General features: G+C 37.6%; 1 protein-coding gene across 1 annotated transcript in view; it reads right to left on the bottom strand.

Annotated features, from left to right (window-relative positions):
• The window catches only part of LDAH (lipid droplet associated hydrolase), a 120,048-nt gene that overhangs the window by 55,186 nt on the left and 46,522 nt on the right, over positions 1-18,340 (bottom strand). Inside the window, exon 4 of the mRNA XM_064707785.1 lies at positions 9,610-9,779. Coding sequence (XP_064563855.1) covers positions 9,610-9,779 — 170 coding nt within the window. The remainder of the gene's footprint in view (positions 1-9,609; positions 9,780-18,340) is intronic.

Raw genomic sequence — 18,340 nt, forward strand, 5'->3', positions numbered from 1 at the left:
TGATGAAAAGGAAAGGCCATGATTTTCCATCAGTGCCTTGAGATCCCTGGACTTGTATTTTTAAGTGCTCCACTCATGACATTTGGAAGGGGTTTATTTTACCACTCACTTAAGTCAGCCCTCAAAAAGGCATCCAGTCAAACCAGATGCATAGTCTTTCTCAGCTCAAAGGGTTAGGAGTTAGACAAGCTAAGCTGGTATTGAATACTGGAAGGAGTTCAGGCCCCTACCATTTTAACTAATTAAAGTTGCTTAATGGCTTAGTGATGCACCCCAGAGAAAGAAGAACACTAAGGCTCTGCCTTGTGATATCAGTGAAAAACAGGATGAGTGAGTCAGGAAGTATACACTAAGCAGAACTTCATATTTTTGTCAGACAATGAAAAGAAACCATGAATATTTGAGGTTTGAGAGAGAACTTATATCCCAAATTCTTGTCAGGGTATCAGAAGAAGGTAAAAAGAGAGAGAAGGGAGTTAGGAATTCTCTCAGCTCATTTTTCCATCCTTGCTTTCATCTTTCCAGAACTGTTAGGGTTTCAAATAGTAAGGGAAAAATAGAAAATTCCTTCCTTTGCAATACTAGAGACTACTGCTAGCCTTAATTATTATAACAAATTGAATATATGCAGGAATCTGCTAAGAGAGAAAAATTATCATATCTAATTTTTCACACAAATAAAATTGGTCATCAGTTAAGTAAGGGTTTTAGTGCAACTGAAAACAAGAATTTGCAGAATATCTTTCAATTGCCAGTGCCAGGTAAAAAGTGTGAGCCATGCCAGTTGCCATTAAAGGTCGCATTTTAAATTATATTTATTGAGAACTGGGGTTTGTACCTTCCATTTCAATAAAATACACTTGCAGTAGTCATACTACTGTTTTAAAATAGAGGAGCAGAAATTCAGTATTTTCAAGAACAATTAGGACTGAGTAAATTCTGCTCCTTATACAAAACTATGCTTTGTTTTGGAATTTGAAATGGAGCGGAATGTTCTTAAAATTTTCCAGTGACTAAAAATGTTGTAACAAAGTTATTAAAAGCATATTTTCATTAACATAAATTCAACTTCCTTACAGGACTTCAAAGGTAATAAGTTAATTAAACACATTGTCCTTCCTGAACTTTTGCTAAAATGTGTACTTAACACTCAATTCCACATAAAAGAGCAAACTCCAACGAGTTTTTTTTTCACAAAATGCCACAGATAAGTAGACCTGCATCCTAACACCAGAAATTAAGTATTTCAAACATTTACACATTGAAACAAATAGAAAAGGAAGAGGACTTCTATTACATTTAATTTGAAGATAGCTTAAGTCATAACAGTACAGATGGGGATTCCTAAGAAGAAATCTAGAGATTGATTTAGTTCCCTAAAGAGAGGCTTATGGTCATGGAACACATCCTCAGGTATCTGAAAAGATCAATAGTGGCATTGGCAAAAACCCCCCTACAATAATCAGCAATCAATGAACTACTAAAGTGATACAGAGAAAAAAATCTCCAATATTTGCCTGAACTTAATTCCACAGGGTATTAAAATGCCCTCCAATGCAATGGATGTGCTAACCAAGCTCAGAGATGTAATAACTGCTTGGTATGAAGTTTGTGTCCTTTTCTGATTCCTTTCACTCCTGCAGGGAACTCTTCAAACAGGACACACCACTCTTGGGTAGGAACCAAAGCAGCAGAAGTACCCCTAGGCTTCACCATGAATCATGTGCAATGAACAAATGAACAATATTGCAGAGAAGGAAATATTTGCAATTACAACCCTGTCCATCTTCAGTAACCTTCTTTTCATAAAGTTCTAAGCCAGGTTCTTCCTCATTGCTTGAGCAGCTGTACCACATATAACATGAGGCAAGAATCGACTAAGAAGCTCAGCTTCTTTGCTGAGGGCTCTAAATTGGCAGTGAAATCCTATTTTAACATAGAGCTTCTAGGAACAGATATTGGTTACTAGACTAAAGCTGAGCTCAAAATGTTAACTATGTTTGCAAAGTTCAAAAACTATACAATATCCCTTCACCTGCTCCTTTCCTGAACAACTCTTCAGTGTCCTAACTGGCTATGCTCTCCTTCACCTACTATTAAAACAGCATGAGAACTGCTAGATTTTTGGCTCTGTTGTCTTCTGTAAAAGCACATTAACTGCCATATAAAAACATTAAAAAAATTCAAGCTACGTGCAACATATACTGAATTCCAATCATTTGGTCCAATTCTCCAAAGAGATGACTCTCTGATTTTCAAGAGCTATGTGCACACATCTGCAGAATTTCAAAAGATCTCACCTCCCAGCATAAAATGTTCTTTGGAAATCTGGCTTGTAGAAGGGCGTTGAGTTGAGCTCTTCTTAAAACAGAAATACAGAAATCCTAATTGTTTTTGAAACACACTTCTTGCTTTCAATTCCCTCATTTTTACACTATCATTTCAGTTAGTTATTACAATATGAATCTAATTTCTGGAGATTCAAAATAACAAGATTTTATTAACAAATCTGTAAAAATTCAAAATACTTAGTAAATCCTGTTATTCTGCCATTTACAATTTTAACCATCTTTTTATTTTTAGTCCTTCATTTCCGCCTCATTCTCATGTTTTACTTTGGATTCCTGATGAATGATCATAGATTCCACTTTTCAGTTTATTTTTCTTTCTTTTCTGTTTATACATTTGGCTACTTTAATGTCTTTTAACTTCCTAGAAAAAATAATTTTTATAGGTCTATTAGAATTTTGACTACATACACTTGAAATCAGATGTTTCGTTAGTAGTGAAATAAACACAATGTTATGAAAAAAACCAAGTCTCTTGAAATCAGAATGATTGTTCTTAAGTTTTACTTCATTGAATCATCACAGATCAAAATATTGCTTTTCATATTGTTTCTATATTCAACTGAGCAGTAAGCCAGTATATTAAACAAGTTGAGAGAAGTTGACATTTCAGTGAACATTATTAACAAAACATAATTTTTCACAGAAAATTTTGGGAATTAAGCTTTTTCTCAGGCCTTCTGATCAGAGGCTTATGATCCAAGTCATAAGGAAATCTTAGGGCAATGCTGCTATATCAACTCTGAATTCTCACTCCTAAAATGTGATCAGTGTTAAAAGCAGAAGCTATCATTCATCTGCTTGGTAAGTACAAGCTGACAGATCCAGTGTTGCTGATTTTGTCAAGCCTGTCTTTTAATTGCAAAAATTGTCACTGCTATTTACCAATCTCATCTTCATTTAGGGACAGCAATTTTTCTTGACTCAGGAGAGTACTGAAGTACATGTAATCCATTATTCCCCATAAAGATCTAGGACAGAGCAGGTGACACCTACCTGCCTCACCCACTTCAGAAACCACACAATGTACACTACGGATGCACATGGCAAACTGTTAAAAATTTAAACCTTCCTCAGGCACATCACATCTTAAGAGTTGCATCACCTTCAACAGGGTTTATCTCATTTCATTTTAAGTTTCCTAAATTTTTTTTTGCATCCTTAAGACACTTAACATTCTTTTGTTCACTGTATTACAAGGTGGAGTTGTTTGCCTGTGAAGTAATTTCTAGCAGCCCTACACAGCACATGGCAATGGACAGTGCCTGCTCCTGCTGACAAAGGCTGTGTCCATTGAGGATTATCCAAAAGAGCCATCTGCCTGTTGACTCCTGCATTTTCTTACAGCTTACATTTTTAAAGCTTTTTTTTGAAGGGGAAAGGTAGAAGAGAATATAACTGGATCCCTCAGGGTTAGGGTCTGTCATCAAGCCAGTGAAAATAATGGTTGCTAGCAGTCTCTTGGGTGAGCTGACACTTTCAACCTCATTCTGCAGTTCTCGGCCTTTCGCCGATGGTGTTCTCAAGGTTTGTTGAAATTTTAAATCCAAGCTTTTTATGAGTGTCTCAGTCAAAAGTTACTATTTCCCTTAAAAACCTTTGTTTGCCATGAACCCATCTCCTTATTTTGCAGCCTTCCACGCAAACAGAGAGCATATTTTATATTTGCCTTGGCTTTTCATGTGAAGATTTTGTCATATTTTCTTTTTTAGGAAAAAAAAATATTTCTACAAACCTTTGTAGCAATTTCTTTGATGCTTATTTTATTTTATTTGTATCTTATTTATTTTATTTGGTTAGATTTAATAAAGTATCTTACAATATCTTATTTATTTTATTTGGTTAGATTTAATAAATCATCTGCACTCCCTCTCTCTTTTCCTAGGCGAGCGAGCTGCAGAACATTTGCATATGCCCCATGTTCCTATTGCTGCTTTACTGCCTGCTCCATCAGAATTACTGATACTGCCCAAAGCATTATCCAGAGTTCTGAGGTGGATTTTGCAGACTCTGTAATGTGTAAACTGTCAACTAAAGCAAATTTTATTTTAATTGCTGTCTCAGACCGCCTGGGCTTCCTTGTATATGCTTCCAAAGACCTGATACACCAAGAACTGATAGAACTGCCAAATCTCTCTATGTGTCTCATAAAAATAATCCAACTCAGAGACCCACTTAAAACACCCATAAAGTTAAACTAACACACTCATCTCACTGAAGGCAGCTGAATTTATATTGATGTTTAAATCTGTGTAAAATTGTGTCAGAGTAAGTCTTTTCTTGCTTCCTCAACATGCAGAGGGGGATGAAGGTGGGTGTATATGAGCCCAATGCCATTTGCTTGTTCTTTTAATATGTATTTCATGTATGTGGATGGATGGACTGAAGAAGAAAACAACACTAGACCCAGTTTAGTTATATATCATGGCCTAGAAAATCATAGCTCTCTTCACAAGATACACATTTATCTGAAATGTACACCAATTCCCTTGTGAAGTCTGCTAAGCATAGCCAGCTGTTTCTTTCCCTGTATAATTATTTTACAAATATTGTCACTGAGTTTGTGTTACTGTAAGTCTTTTACCCATTTTTATTTTTATGCTGATTTTTTTCACTTTTTCATTTAGGCCTGCAACTAACAAGAAATTAATATATTTATTACTCCCTCTCTCAATAGATATTTCTATAATATTTGTCTATTTTAAGCAGTTTCACTGTACTTTTCAAAATATCTGAGATAAGCTTACTGTTGAAAAGGAGCATTCAAGGTGGTTAAGAATATGCCTTGCTAATCATATTTTATAATAGACAGTGAGGCCATTGGAAGTTAATTCACCAAGACAACAGCTATATTTGAAGTTTAAAGTACCATGACATCTAATTTAGGTAATCAACATTGGAATCAGATGCTATTATATCAAATGAAACTTTCAGATATGGAATAAAAATTTATATTCCTTTTTCTCTCATGAGTGGTTATATTTTCATCTTTTCTGTCTTTCAATAAAACACAAGAACTTCTAGTCACGATCTGCTACATTGCTATCCTTTCAGATGGTGTTTTCTGTAATGGTGACACCATGAGTATTGGATGACATATTTAGGTTCTAATCTCAGCAAAACAGAGACTGAATGACTGTCACTGCTTTCATATACTCTTTCCCCTTTCCTTTAATCCTGCTGAAAAGATTCCCTATGATCTCAAAGGTCAGACATGCTTAGTAGTTCCTGTACTGTTAAAAAAATCCCCCTCCTTCAATCTCACAGATCCTGTAGATTTCCAGTAGTTCCAGAGTAAAGAACTTTGTTTTCTTAAGTATCCATATTTAAAAACATGGTTGTTTTCTCTTTCCTAACATTATGAAAGTGCTTCCCATACTCACAATATGGTGTTCAGCAACTGAAACTAAATAATCAGTATGTGCACAGAAATGATGTGTAAGGATTTCCTTGTGTTTTATGCACAACTATTCCAAGTCCTGTGGTTTTAGCTGCCATTTATGAAATCAACAAATTCCGGCAATACCCAATTTTTCTTCACACCATGAGACACAGTAGCAATGCATGGGTTTGATTTACATATTACAGAAATTTAATTTGCTTAAATTGATAATACTCAGAGGTTTTAAACTCATCCTCTTCAATGAGTTTTACAGGAAGAGCAATACTGATATTGTACTCACCAACAAGAGTTAATTTACTACCACAAAGGTGTTAGCATTTCAAAAGCATCACTGCAAATGAAAGAGTAATGCTGTAAGAGATTGAATTTCACTAGCAAGGAAACTTGTCAATCTTTGATTAAATTAATGATCAAATGGAGTGTGTTAGGAAACACTCAATAGTGTTGCCAGTAAAGTACAAGGAAATCCTCCAAGTAAGGATTTCCATTATAGAATAGAATGCCTGGAGGATGTAGCATATTTATGGGACAGATGCATGTTCCAACAACTGAGAAAATAATTTTGTCACCGAGCTTCATTTTTCAGTTCTGTTGTCTGAAGAAAGAGCGAAGATTATGAGGTTAAGAGCAAGTATCAAGGAAGCTGTACATTACTGCAGTTTTCCATCTTCACAAAGTGAGGCTGATTTTTTTCCTTCCAAGTGCCAAAATTTTTTAGCAGTCTGGCAAAATCTGGATGCTCTACTTCCCACGGAGAGGTGAATGTTCTTAAGACTTGAAGCCCACCATGACAACTGGAAAGTGTTTGTGGTTACTCGTGAGCCAGAAAACAGAGCAGCCAGGAGCTATTCTGTAGCTTTTCACTGAACAGGAGGGCACGGGATGGTCTGTGCTCACATGGATGAGTCTCCTGCCTCCAAAGAGGATGCCAGCATCCAAACCAACTACTGGGAATGGTCCTGGCCCTCAGCCTAGCCCAGAACCATGCAAAAGTGCTGCTGGGAGTTGCTGCTTCCTTTGGGCCAGAAAGCCACTTAAAGACAAGTTTAAAACATCACTGTCCCAGTGCTAAAATCTGTGCCATAGCCCCACTTAGTTGCAAGTATGGATGGAACCTGTGTGCCCTTCTCTACTAATCAGACTTGGTTAAAGGCACCAACCTAAGTTTGTGTTAATGGGTCTCCTGAAAGAACACTCAATGGAAGCCTCCCTGGGAATCAATGGGAAAATGGGGATGGGCTCTAAAACTGAATTCATGCTGGAATAAATTGGCAATTCCTATTTCATTTCTCTTAATTAAAGAGGAAAGCATTATTTCACACAAGTTTAAGGAAAAAAATGCAGTACTCCATTTAGCTGCAGAGCACAGGGGCCCTAGATAGCAGCCTCATTCAGGTCCAAAGAAGAGCAATAAAGCTGGTAAAGAGTCCAGATGACAAGTCTTATGGAAAGTGGTTGAAGGAGCTGGGTTTTTTAGTCTGGAGGAGGCCCAGGGGAGACCTCTACAACTGAAGGGATGCTGCAGTGACATGGATGTCAGTCTCTTTTGCCCTGTCTCAAAGGAAAACATACCAGGAAATGGCATAAGGGAGATTCAGATTAGTTATTAGAAATTGTTTTTGCACTGAATGAGTGGTTAGGCATTGAAATAAGTTGCCCTGGGAGGCAGTGGAGGCACTGTCTATGGAAGTGTTGAAAAGGCATACTGGCTAAGGCACCTGAGGATATGGGTTAGAGATGATTATATTATGGTGGTCCTGGGTTGATGACTGGACTTGATGATCTTGAAAGTCTCTTCCAACCCTGATGATTTTGTAATTCTGTGACAACTGACAGCTGGAGAGGAACCAAGGAGGAGAGAGAAGGGGGATGTACTTTCTCCTTTTGATGCATGCTTAGGGAGTGACTATCTAGTCTGTATGTGGTTGGATTACAGAAGAGCTTTAAATGGTGAAACAAAATTTCCTCAGTGAAGCAAGGTCAGGCACTGGAGCAGACTGCACAGGGAAGTGGCTGAATCACCATCTTGGAAGTGTTCAAGAAACATGTGGATGTGGCACTGTGGGGACATGGTTTAGTGCTGAACACAGCAGTGCTGCATTAACAACTGCACTCAATGACCTTAGAGATCTTTCCCAAACTTAACAATTCTATGACTGTGTGATTCTAAAAATCAAATCTGCTAAACATACATTCCAAATATAAATGTTTACTGGATTATTTGAATGAAAAAATGCAACAAATTAACCTCTATTTCAGAATAATAAATTGTAAATAATGAAAGGCTCTTTGCAAAGCAGAGAATTTAAAGACCAAACCCAAAATTCATATAATGAAAAAATATCACCAAGAACTACACAAATATAAAATCAAATGATCTAGCTACTAAAATACACATGTGCTCAAAATCTTGTGGGAATCAAATATTCCAGTAAAAATAAAGGGAGAGATGGAAACACAAGTTTCTTATTATCACACTTCATATGTTATAAAACCTAAGAGTTAACTTATTTTTGGCAAAGGGACAAAGATTGCACAATACTCTGGCTTACACAAATATTTTCTGTTGTTGAATGCATCTTAAATGTGTCTTGCCATATATTAACCTTATGCACACAGTGCACCATGAGGTCTAAGAGGGTCCCAAAGATGCCTGTGTTTCAAAATACTGACAAAAAGCTGCCAGCATCCAGTGAGCCAGGTGTAAAAATGTTACTCAACAATTTTTAGTGTAATTGAAAGCAGATAAAATAATTTGAGCAATAAAGACTTAAGATTTTGACTCCCAAAAGTTGCCATATTTGGACAAATTAATGCACATATTTTCTAGAATGCTCCTTTCTGAAAATACGTAAAATTTCTCTTTTTAAAAAATATTCTTGTTTACAATCACAAAGTGAAATATGCCTGTTATTATTATATATCAGTTTATCCTCCTGTTTCTCATTTTTAGTTCCTTTCACCTTTAAAGGAAGAAGTTAATGGTGGAAATGGTTATGAAGCAGTGGATATGCAGATATTAACAACATACATTACATGTATTAACCACATGCATATATTAACCCCAGACTTCATGTCACCACTAACATGGAACTTCCTTCCACTGAAGATTTTATAAAGTAAAGGAAGAAGCAATGATTTAGTAAGAGTGAATGTTTAAGAATAAAAATTCCCTATTCTCCATTTATCAGCCACTAACAGACAGCTGGTCCTGAGCACAGTTTGCCATTGGCAGAGGGCAAGGATATGGTCCTGCTTCAGCCTTCTTACCCTGCCTCACAGGGACAAAGAAAAATGTTCAGAGATACAGAACATGCAGTTACAGCTCTCACTCTCATTGAGTTACACAAACCAAGACTGAATTGCAGAAGCAGTGATATTTGCATTAAATTTTAAAATCAATGTCTTTCATAGTAGTACTCCTCATAATTTATATTACAATCATTCCCATATATTTTCCCACTTCTAACCAGCAATCTGTTTGCCACAAGATAAGAGACCACTATAAAAATCACAATCACGCTTAATTTTTGGTGTAACACGTAACGCAATTGGCAAATATCTAGTGATTCGCTTATAAATTATTTAAAGATGAGAACAAGAAAGATGAGAACATCATAAATATATGTCTCACCATTATTAATTCTTTATATTCCAAGGGCATTAAAGATCCAAATTCAGACTCAGAATTGCATCAGTCTGCTTTATCGTATGTAACTAAGATCAAGCCTTCTTTTTTGTTTGTTTGTGTATAACAGAATCGAGTTTCCACAGGAAATACATGGCATTAGCCATAGGCTGAGAGCACATGCACTGCTTTGCTAATAAAGCAACTCCCATTCCAGAAAGTTCATGTACCTGAAGTTCTGATGCTCGTTTCATCATCTCCAGGGTGATGTAGCAACCAATAGAATGAGCAATCAGTACCAGCTTTATATCTTTTGATACATTCTTTTTGAGGAAGTTCAGCTTATGCTCTACTTGGCCGTTAAGTCCAAAAACATCCTCTAGCTCCTTAATATCTGTGTCTGAAACATAAAAGAAAAGAAGTCTTTTGGTTCAGTGAATAAAATTTCAGGCATGTCTTTCTTTTTTTTTTTTTTTTGCCCCTCGTCTTTGTAGAACACTGAAATAAAAATATGTATTAATTTTAAAAAACCTGAAATAAACCAAACACACAAAAAACCCCAAACTTCATCAGACCTAAAAATTTAATTTTCAGTTACCACCACTGGAAAATACTGACTGATAAATCACATGCACTGGACGTAAAGCCTTATGTGTAGCTTGGGAACCAGCACAAGGTATGTAAACACAGGGAGATTTCATAGCACATGATCCACTATTTTCATCTCCTTCATTCAGAACAAGACCAGACTCAGGACATTGGATGAGCTTAAATCAATCCAACTTTACATCGAGAGATCAGGACCTACAACAGCAATACTGCCCAGCAATGAGTCCCTCCCCACAGAAGACAAGATACCATATATGTCATCATGCACTAGCAACTTTCAGATATTCAAAATACCCTGTATTAAAGATGCACAAAAATGTCATGTCCCATGGAATGAGGAAAAAGAGAAAATGCCTATGTGTCAACACAGAACACTAGCACCTACATAAAATATTCCTGTTAAGGCAGGTTCTTTTCATTGTCAATTCAGCTGCAAAGAGGAAAATCAAGTTAGAGCTTCATAGTTCTAGATTACAGTACAATTTCATTCCTGTTTTGCCAGGGACCTTCTAAAGGAGCTTGGGCAATCCATCATGATGAGGATTTGGCTCCTTGCTTCCTGGCCAGTCAACAAGACAAACTGAACTGGTGTCTGTAAAAATATACAGCAATTCAGGCATTTTTGCTTATTACAAGGGTGACATGCATCTGAAGTTCCCCAGGCTAAGGGGGTTCACAGCTTTTTCATCTGCTAGTAAAGTGCTTTACCCACTAAACTAAACACTAAGTTAAGGATACGCCACTCCAGTTTATGCTGGACTACTCTAATCACATGACTGTAAGAAGTAACACTAAAAAGAGCAACAGAAAAGAGACAAAAAGAATGAAGGAATAAATGCCCCTAGCTTATCTAGACAAGACGGAGTGGTACTAACATCACCTGATCTCTGAAATCTTTGCTATTATCTCAGGATTCAGTTTCATACTACAGATTAAACCTCTGATCTTTTATGCTCCTTACAGGCTGACAAGCAGCGCAGTTTTAGCCTGAAGTAAGCTAAACCTCCTGGCAAAAGCCACCCACCTCTAACAACTCAAGAGCAGCTAACAGAGCGCACACACAGCCCTAACTGGCCCAGTAAGATGCTTAACTTCCCACTTGGTGTCTTCTGATGAGCTCTGCTACAGTCCCCTGTGTGAAAAATAGATGTGGAAGAAAGGGTCCATCAGGCAAAGACATTGTAAAGATAAATACATTTAAAAGACTGAAATGCATTGAAAAATGACTGTGCAAGAAAGTCAGAATCATAGTTCTGTTTCAGATTGCTCTGCACCTGCTTGAGGAAAGAGGTAACTATGAGTTAACTGCCTATGACTGTGAACAGCATTTATCAAATTATGGCTGTCAGTGCTTTAATTCATACACAGTAAATTTCATGGCAACTGGACAGTAGCCTCAAATACTAAAGATTACTAACACTGCTGTAGTGAAGTTATCGGGAGGTTGATAGTGACAGAACTAATTGGTAGCCCAAGTGGGCTGGCACTACATCACCTTTTTGATCATCTGTAGGAAACATACCCTTTAGAAGCAAAATAATTGCTCAAGATGGATCTTTTCTGAGTTTAAATAATTACCATCAAAGTCCCAACAAAGTTGTTCTTCAGTTAAACTAGTACTTCTGCTAAAACTACTGATGCTCATATCCCAGCATAATTTAGAGCAATTTACTCAAAACAAAAAAGGGTTTACCAAAATATACCCAAGGAATGCAAAATTAGATGAGAAGTGATACTTTGTTTATTAGGCTTTCTGCATATAATGGAAAACAAAGAGTTTGTTCTATTTTCCAAAACCCTAAATAAAAGCCTAAGACAAAACCACTGTTTTTAAATTTAGTTTCTACTTTTAGCAAAAGCTGCCTTTCCTACATTAAATTACACAGCAGCTCAGCCTCATGCAGGAATTGGTGGTCTACATCCCAGGTCTAATTACAGGTATATGTAACACAAAAATCCCCAGCATAGTAGAAACATGATGGCCTATTGGATAGAGCAACAAGTGAAAGAGTAAGTTAAATTAAGTATATATATATATTACAACACATATTGCAATATATATGTGTTGGTAACATATATAGTGTTGAGTTGAGTGAGTCAATTGTCCTTTGTAATCATTTGCTATCATTTCTGTATCGTTTCACTCAGGCCCTTCCATCTCAGTTTATCAGCACATCTTTTAATGTTTTACATTTCATTTCAATTATTGAAAATGTTTTCAGCTTATTTTCCAGTTAAAGCAAGGGAAAACGAGGTAAAGTAGGTGTATAAATCTTGTAGAGAACTTTTCATGGTTCACAAGACCCCAAATACCAAGGAGGAAAGAAGACAAATTTTTATTTGTATTATTCAGTCTCACGAGGTTAATGGCTTTTCCATCTACGAATTCAGCATCTGCTAAAATAGCTGCTGAAGACTGCTGCCATGAAATTAATAAATAGCACAGCAGAGACAGTCTAAGCCCATCTCAATCCATTCCAAGTTTAGATTAACTATGTTAGACAAATACAGTTAATTAGCTAAGACCTTACATACCTAATTTAATGTTTATTTACCTAATAAATAGCAGTGTAGACATTCTGGCCAACATATCCAAAGCTATTGGCCCCAGTAGAAATGTGCCTGTTCAGAACAGCTGTGTTGCCAGAGCAAGAACCCTGAGGAAGGACATGGCTGGGGATTCAGAATAAAGTGAAAACAATGGTTTTTACCTCCTTGCTTTTGGCCAGACTTGAGAACATTCAATTCAAGTCTGTGCACCAGTATTTCCTTAAGGGAGCTAGGGAGAGTTGAGCCTGCAGAAGTGATTTTTAATTGGATGTATGGGTAAGTTGTGATTGATGACGATCATGGACACTCATTCTACTGTGGGCCAAATCATCCCCAGTGCATCTGCTCACACATTCAGAGCAAGGATGCTCTGATTCCCTTGGCTACTGGCCTGTGCTGCACACACAGAGAACCTCTCTGAGACTGCCAGTGAGTCCTGACAGCCAAGGCTGACCCCAGAGAACTGTTTCAGCTGTTTAGTACAGCCTTTCCTTTTCTTCTGAAATAGTGGTTTATTGCCAAACCCAATCACCTTGGCACTATTCCTAGAGAAGCCACATTGGGGAATGAGCATGCAGTGTGGGGTCTGGTAATCCCCATGCAAAACTCTCATCATGGACCAACCCCACACTCCTCAGGTGAAGCTCCAGTGTCACAAAACCATGAAATACTGAAATAGACATCCTATTTGACATTTGGACAAACATAAAATTGCCCACGCCTTGTGTCACTTCATGTTTCCCCAAAACAAAGGCTACACTTCTAACAGTCCAAAATGTGCAAGAGCTGGGCTGCATCACAAGTCAGAAAGATTTATTTATTTATTTTACAGAATAAAATCACCCAGGGATTATCCAAAATCAACATGAATTTCTTGGGTGGAGAAGCTTAAATGGGTTCTTTGTATAAGCAAACAGACTTGCACAAACACACTGGCAGTCAGCACTCCAATGGCTCTACATCAAAGAAGAGACCAGAGTGACTTCACCTCAGGTGTGGAATACATGCCATGGCTGAAGGAGAGCGCTTTTAAGCAGTTTTCAGATAGTAGAAATTATACAACTTGTACCTTATGCTACAAACACCCCATCTGGGCCAAGACATGATTTTAAGACTTTATTTATAGGTGTATTAAAAGAAATACTGTATTTCTTTTTTTTTTTTGGCAAAGAATTAATTTTCTGATGTGCTTTCAGAAAAACAAATGCGCCATCACTTGAATGAATGTCTTTTTCTAACCTCTGCTAAAACTACAGGCAGAAAACAATGATAGATTAAAATGAAGTGTTTGCTCTAAGATTAGTCAACAAGTTAATCTTGCTAGGAAAGAGGACTTTGGTTTTCAGGGAAATAACAGAGAATTGTGTTTGTTTGCTTTTCTGCTGTGTATGCAAGGCAAATTCTTATGCAGAAAAAAAGTGTAGTAGTTATATGAGCAGACTTGAGGCTGCCAATTCATAAAAGTTAGCCTTTCATTAAAAAGTCTGCTGAATCATAGATTTCTTTTTACTGGGAGATTCAAAAAGATACCAGAGGCCTGACTTTCTAACAAGACCTTCAAATTTCTGCACACCTTTGCACTTCCCAAATTTCAGAGTTTTACATATCCAAACTCTGAACTGCCCTGGTCACAACAGGTGACTGAGTATTTGAGCTCAGTACATATGAACACTTGTCCACTTGTCATGGAGTGACTTTGAAGTATGTCCCAAGATCAGCTCATAAACAAGGCCTCCGAATTACTCCTGAACAAGCAAGGAACCATGAGGAAAGATGACCTGCAATTACACACCTTGAAGGAAGGGGAGGTAAAAAGCACTGGTCTACCTGCACTGTATCTTCCTCTTCCATGGACCATTGACTCTAAGAAGTGAGAGAAGGATAGCTAAGGACAAACTTCAGTCAGTCACTTCTATAAACTCATGCTCAAGAATTTTCAGAACTGGACCTTTTGCAGGGTAAGGACAAGTAAGTGTCTGGAGACTGAACTAGTGGGATAGTTCAGGGACATATAAATTCCTCCGCATCTCCACCAAATACCCAAGTAAAACCAACATATTGGGTCAAGTGCTTTAGACTTTATATACCACCTCTTTTTTCCACCACAAACACATAGAGACTGGTGGGAGCAGCAGAAGTCTTGATTGAATAATCTGTGTTTAGATGAAGCAGCATTTGGAAAGTTTTTATCTTTTCGTTTATGTAGTAAGAGGCAGAAACTACAACTGAAGTACTTAGATTAGCCATTAAAATGGTGTGCATAATATGAAGTCTAATTCTGGAAATTAAATAAATAATTTGAATGCTTTTTTCCCTCACAGCAAAAGACCATAATTCCTCAAAACTGAACCATGACATTTGAAAGTGTTAAAATAGAACTGTAAGCTTAAAAATTGAGACTTAATGTTTGTGGGTTTAGTACAGGCATCCCCTAAAGATACATTGCTCAAAGCCTATTTCACTTTCATTTGATTAGTGAACCATGGATAATTTGTATCAGCAAGCAATAAAATGCCAAAGAAATAGGATGGAAACCCTGAAAGAATGTTAAATAAATATTGAAGAACTCCTTGTGACACTAAGAACCAGGTCTTAAAGCATTGTGTTTTAGATTAACCCTTAGACCTTAGTCTGGCCCTAGCACCCTCAGGAACTGTTCATGCAACTTTTAAGATAAACACACCATTCATTAGTGTTTATTAGAGCAATTACTTTTTGTAAAGGTATCCTCCAAAAATAAATTACCATTTACTCAAGATACTGAAGTGGTCATCTGTATTATTTTCTTTACTAGAAAAATAACAGGGCCTTATTTTACAAACTGAACCACTGATTTCCTTTGCTTTCTACACACCTATTGCTGGGAACTTGTTTAACACCTAATATGTTTTTCAAAGGAAGCTATATTATAATTGAATTAGTGCAGGAGTAGTCTGACAGAATGAACTAATAATCATGACAAGTACTAAACCCCAGATTTTTATCAAAAGCATACAGGAGCACTCTGAACTTTTAAAATTATCTCTTAGAAACTTATTTTATTTTACATTTCCAGTCTTGCTCCCCTCTGTTCAGAGTAACTATTATCAAGTAATTATGAAATAACAGTACAAACTTTGAAGCAGAATTTTGTTGGTTGTCCCCAGGGCAAGGCAAACACTATTAAGAAGTGTTTTATTATGCAGTTCTACACCAATCAACATCTCCATTCCAAGCACTTTAATGAGCATAAAGTAAAGGTTATATGGGTGATTTACATAATGTATATGGTAAAGTTTTCTATATTTGAATGACTGCACTTTATAGTCAGTAAGCTGAATAACTGCAGGAAGTGCAACCTGTAAGAATTCTCAGCATCGTATTATGAAGAGAGAAAACAAACAGTAAAACAAACTTACAAAAACCCCCACACTTTGCAGGGTACAAGCTAGAGACCCATCCCTGTATAGGAGCAGATCTGAATTTCCAACATAAAATGACCTCAAGGAGCAAAAAGCAAAGAGGTCTGAGTCCCTGGGAAGGTGATTGTCCATGCTATGTTTCTTGTTTCTGAAGCCAAGGGCAAGGCTGTGTGAATGCCACCCACACAAACAAAACTGCACACTTAACACAACTTGCTTTTATACAGATTAACAATGGAAGAAAACCAGAAGAATGATGTTCTGCACACCACCAAGAATGGGGAGGTTTGCAGAGATGGTAAGGAAAGGACAGTAGAAATTGTGTGAGTATTGAAGGGAACAAAAATAGATGAGTATCACTTCACAGGCATTGATTCCATTGGTTATGACAAATGAGGTGCTGCACCACAGCAGGCAAGTCCAACAGCCACACCTATTGAAAACAGCCCTTCAAAACTTTGGGAAGTTTAAACAGATACAAATAGAGAAAGAAGGACTGAGAGCAAACAAGGGAGAGCCACAGTTTAGAGCAGAGTAAGACAGCTGGCCAAGGAAGACAACCATGTTATTTCACAGACAGGAAATAAAAAGAATTATTTTCAAAGTAAGAGAAAATGAGAAGGTGCACACCATGATGTTAAGAGAAAGAAAAGGGAAAAAGCAGGGAGTTGAGAGGAACAGTCATACAACAGCCTAAGTTACAATACAGATTTTGTACTTCACAGTGATTGGACAGATGGATGGGTGACATTTTCTGAACTGTTTGATGCTTCTACTGAATTCAAGTTGTAACTTTTAATTTGCCAGGCCAGTCACAATTCTTCTTGAAAATCTATCCCAAAATTTTATCCATTAGTGTGGTATCAGCCAAGACTGACATGTTCAATTAAGTATGACTCTTCAGAATAGTACTAAAATAACAGTAATGCACTTCCTGTTTCACCAGCTCTTATAATAGTGTCCTGGGTTGACTATATGATGCTTTTATCCCCAATCGTCTCATTCTGTTTATGTTGAATAATAATAAGTTTTGTACCTTTAAGAGTGTTACAGAGAGTGAAGGGGGAGAGAGAAGAAGCGCGCAGTTTTGTTTTTCAGACACTGCACTCCTCCACATTCCTGCTCCTGACTGTGTTGTCTGCGGACAGACAGCGGGACAGAGAGCTCTTCTTTTGCTTTTTAGTTAGTGTTAGCTAGCTGAGGCAAAGAAGTTCCCTGGACTGTGTTTTTTCCTTTTCTTTGGACCTCTGGAAACCTGCTCTAGGCTGAACACCCAGGGGAGCACCGGCAGCTGCAGCTCTGGCCCACCGGGCTGGGCCTGGTCTGCGACAATTCCAGCACTGAGAGACTGATCAGAGACTGAGTGAGCTGCTGCTTGAACTCGGGGTTTTTTCTCAGTTTGTCATCTCTTTTAGAGTGGCAAGGGGTCTCATTGTTTTGATATTGTTTTAGTTTTATTGTTTAATAAACAGGGGTTTTTTCCACCTTTCTCCAAAGAAGTATTTTTTCCTCCCAGACCAGTTGGGGGGAGGGGCCAATTAAATCTGCTTTTTCCCACCAGAGCTCCTTTGGGGGATTCTTCCCCAAATTTGCTCTAAACCTAGACAAATACATTAATTGGCGCCCAACGCGCAGCTGGAAAAGGTGGAAAAAAGCTCTATTGATTGTGTGTCTGTGGTTGTTAAAGCAGTTAGTAGCTATGCTGCTTGAACCCCTGATGTCTCTGGTTGAGAACGCCTCTGTATGGCTCTGGGCTCTAGACCTTTTTGAGGTTTCAATACCTTTCTGGTCATTAGGATTATTGTCCTTAACAAGTAATTTTTACGGTAGAGGGGTACGGATTGGAATAGCTGTTGTGCTGGCCTTGGTGATAATGATTTATAAAGCGTTCAAAAAGATACTGACCTCTGTTTACAGCATGTATGGTTTATGGTTTCTTCATCCTACCCTGCATCCCAATTCCAGTGGTATGTTTTGGGAATTTATTAGTAACTACACTCAGTCTGTTAGAGGAGGAGCTAAGAATGAGACTTTCCAGCCTTCCCTTTCCCTCTTCTCCTTTGGATCGGTTATGTCACTTTTTGAGAATGTTCAGTTTCCCCTGAATGTTAAAGAGACCATCTTTCTGGTATTTAATTTGGTAAGTTTCCTCTATATGGTCTGCAGCTTCTCTAGAATGAGGGCTGAGATATCCAGAGGAGCTGGTGAGACCCCTGATCCAGAAGCAGATGCAGGCGTGAAAAATCCTGAGTGGGGTGGAGAATGGGAAAATATAGGCCAAACCCTGAAGGAATTTTCTGATCCTGTAGACTGGGATTTCCCACGGGAACAAATTCAGAACGCAGCAGAGGTGGGGAAATACCTAAAGGAGAAGTGCCATGACGATTCTAAGGAGAAAAGG

This window comes from Zonotrichia leucophrys, chromosome 3 (assembly GCF_028769735.1).
Source record: "Zonotrichia leucophrys gambelii isolate GWCS_2022_RI chromosome 3, RI_Zleu_2.0, whole genome shotgun sequence".
Classification (NCBI taxonomy): domain Eukaryota; kingdom Metazoa; phylum Chordata; class Aves; order Passeriformes; family Passerellidae; genus Zonotrichia; species Zonotrichia leucophrys.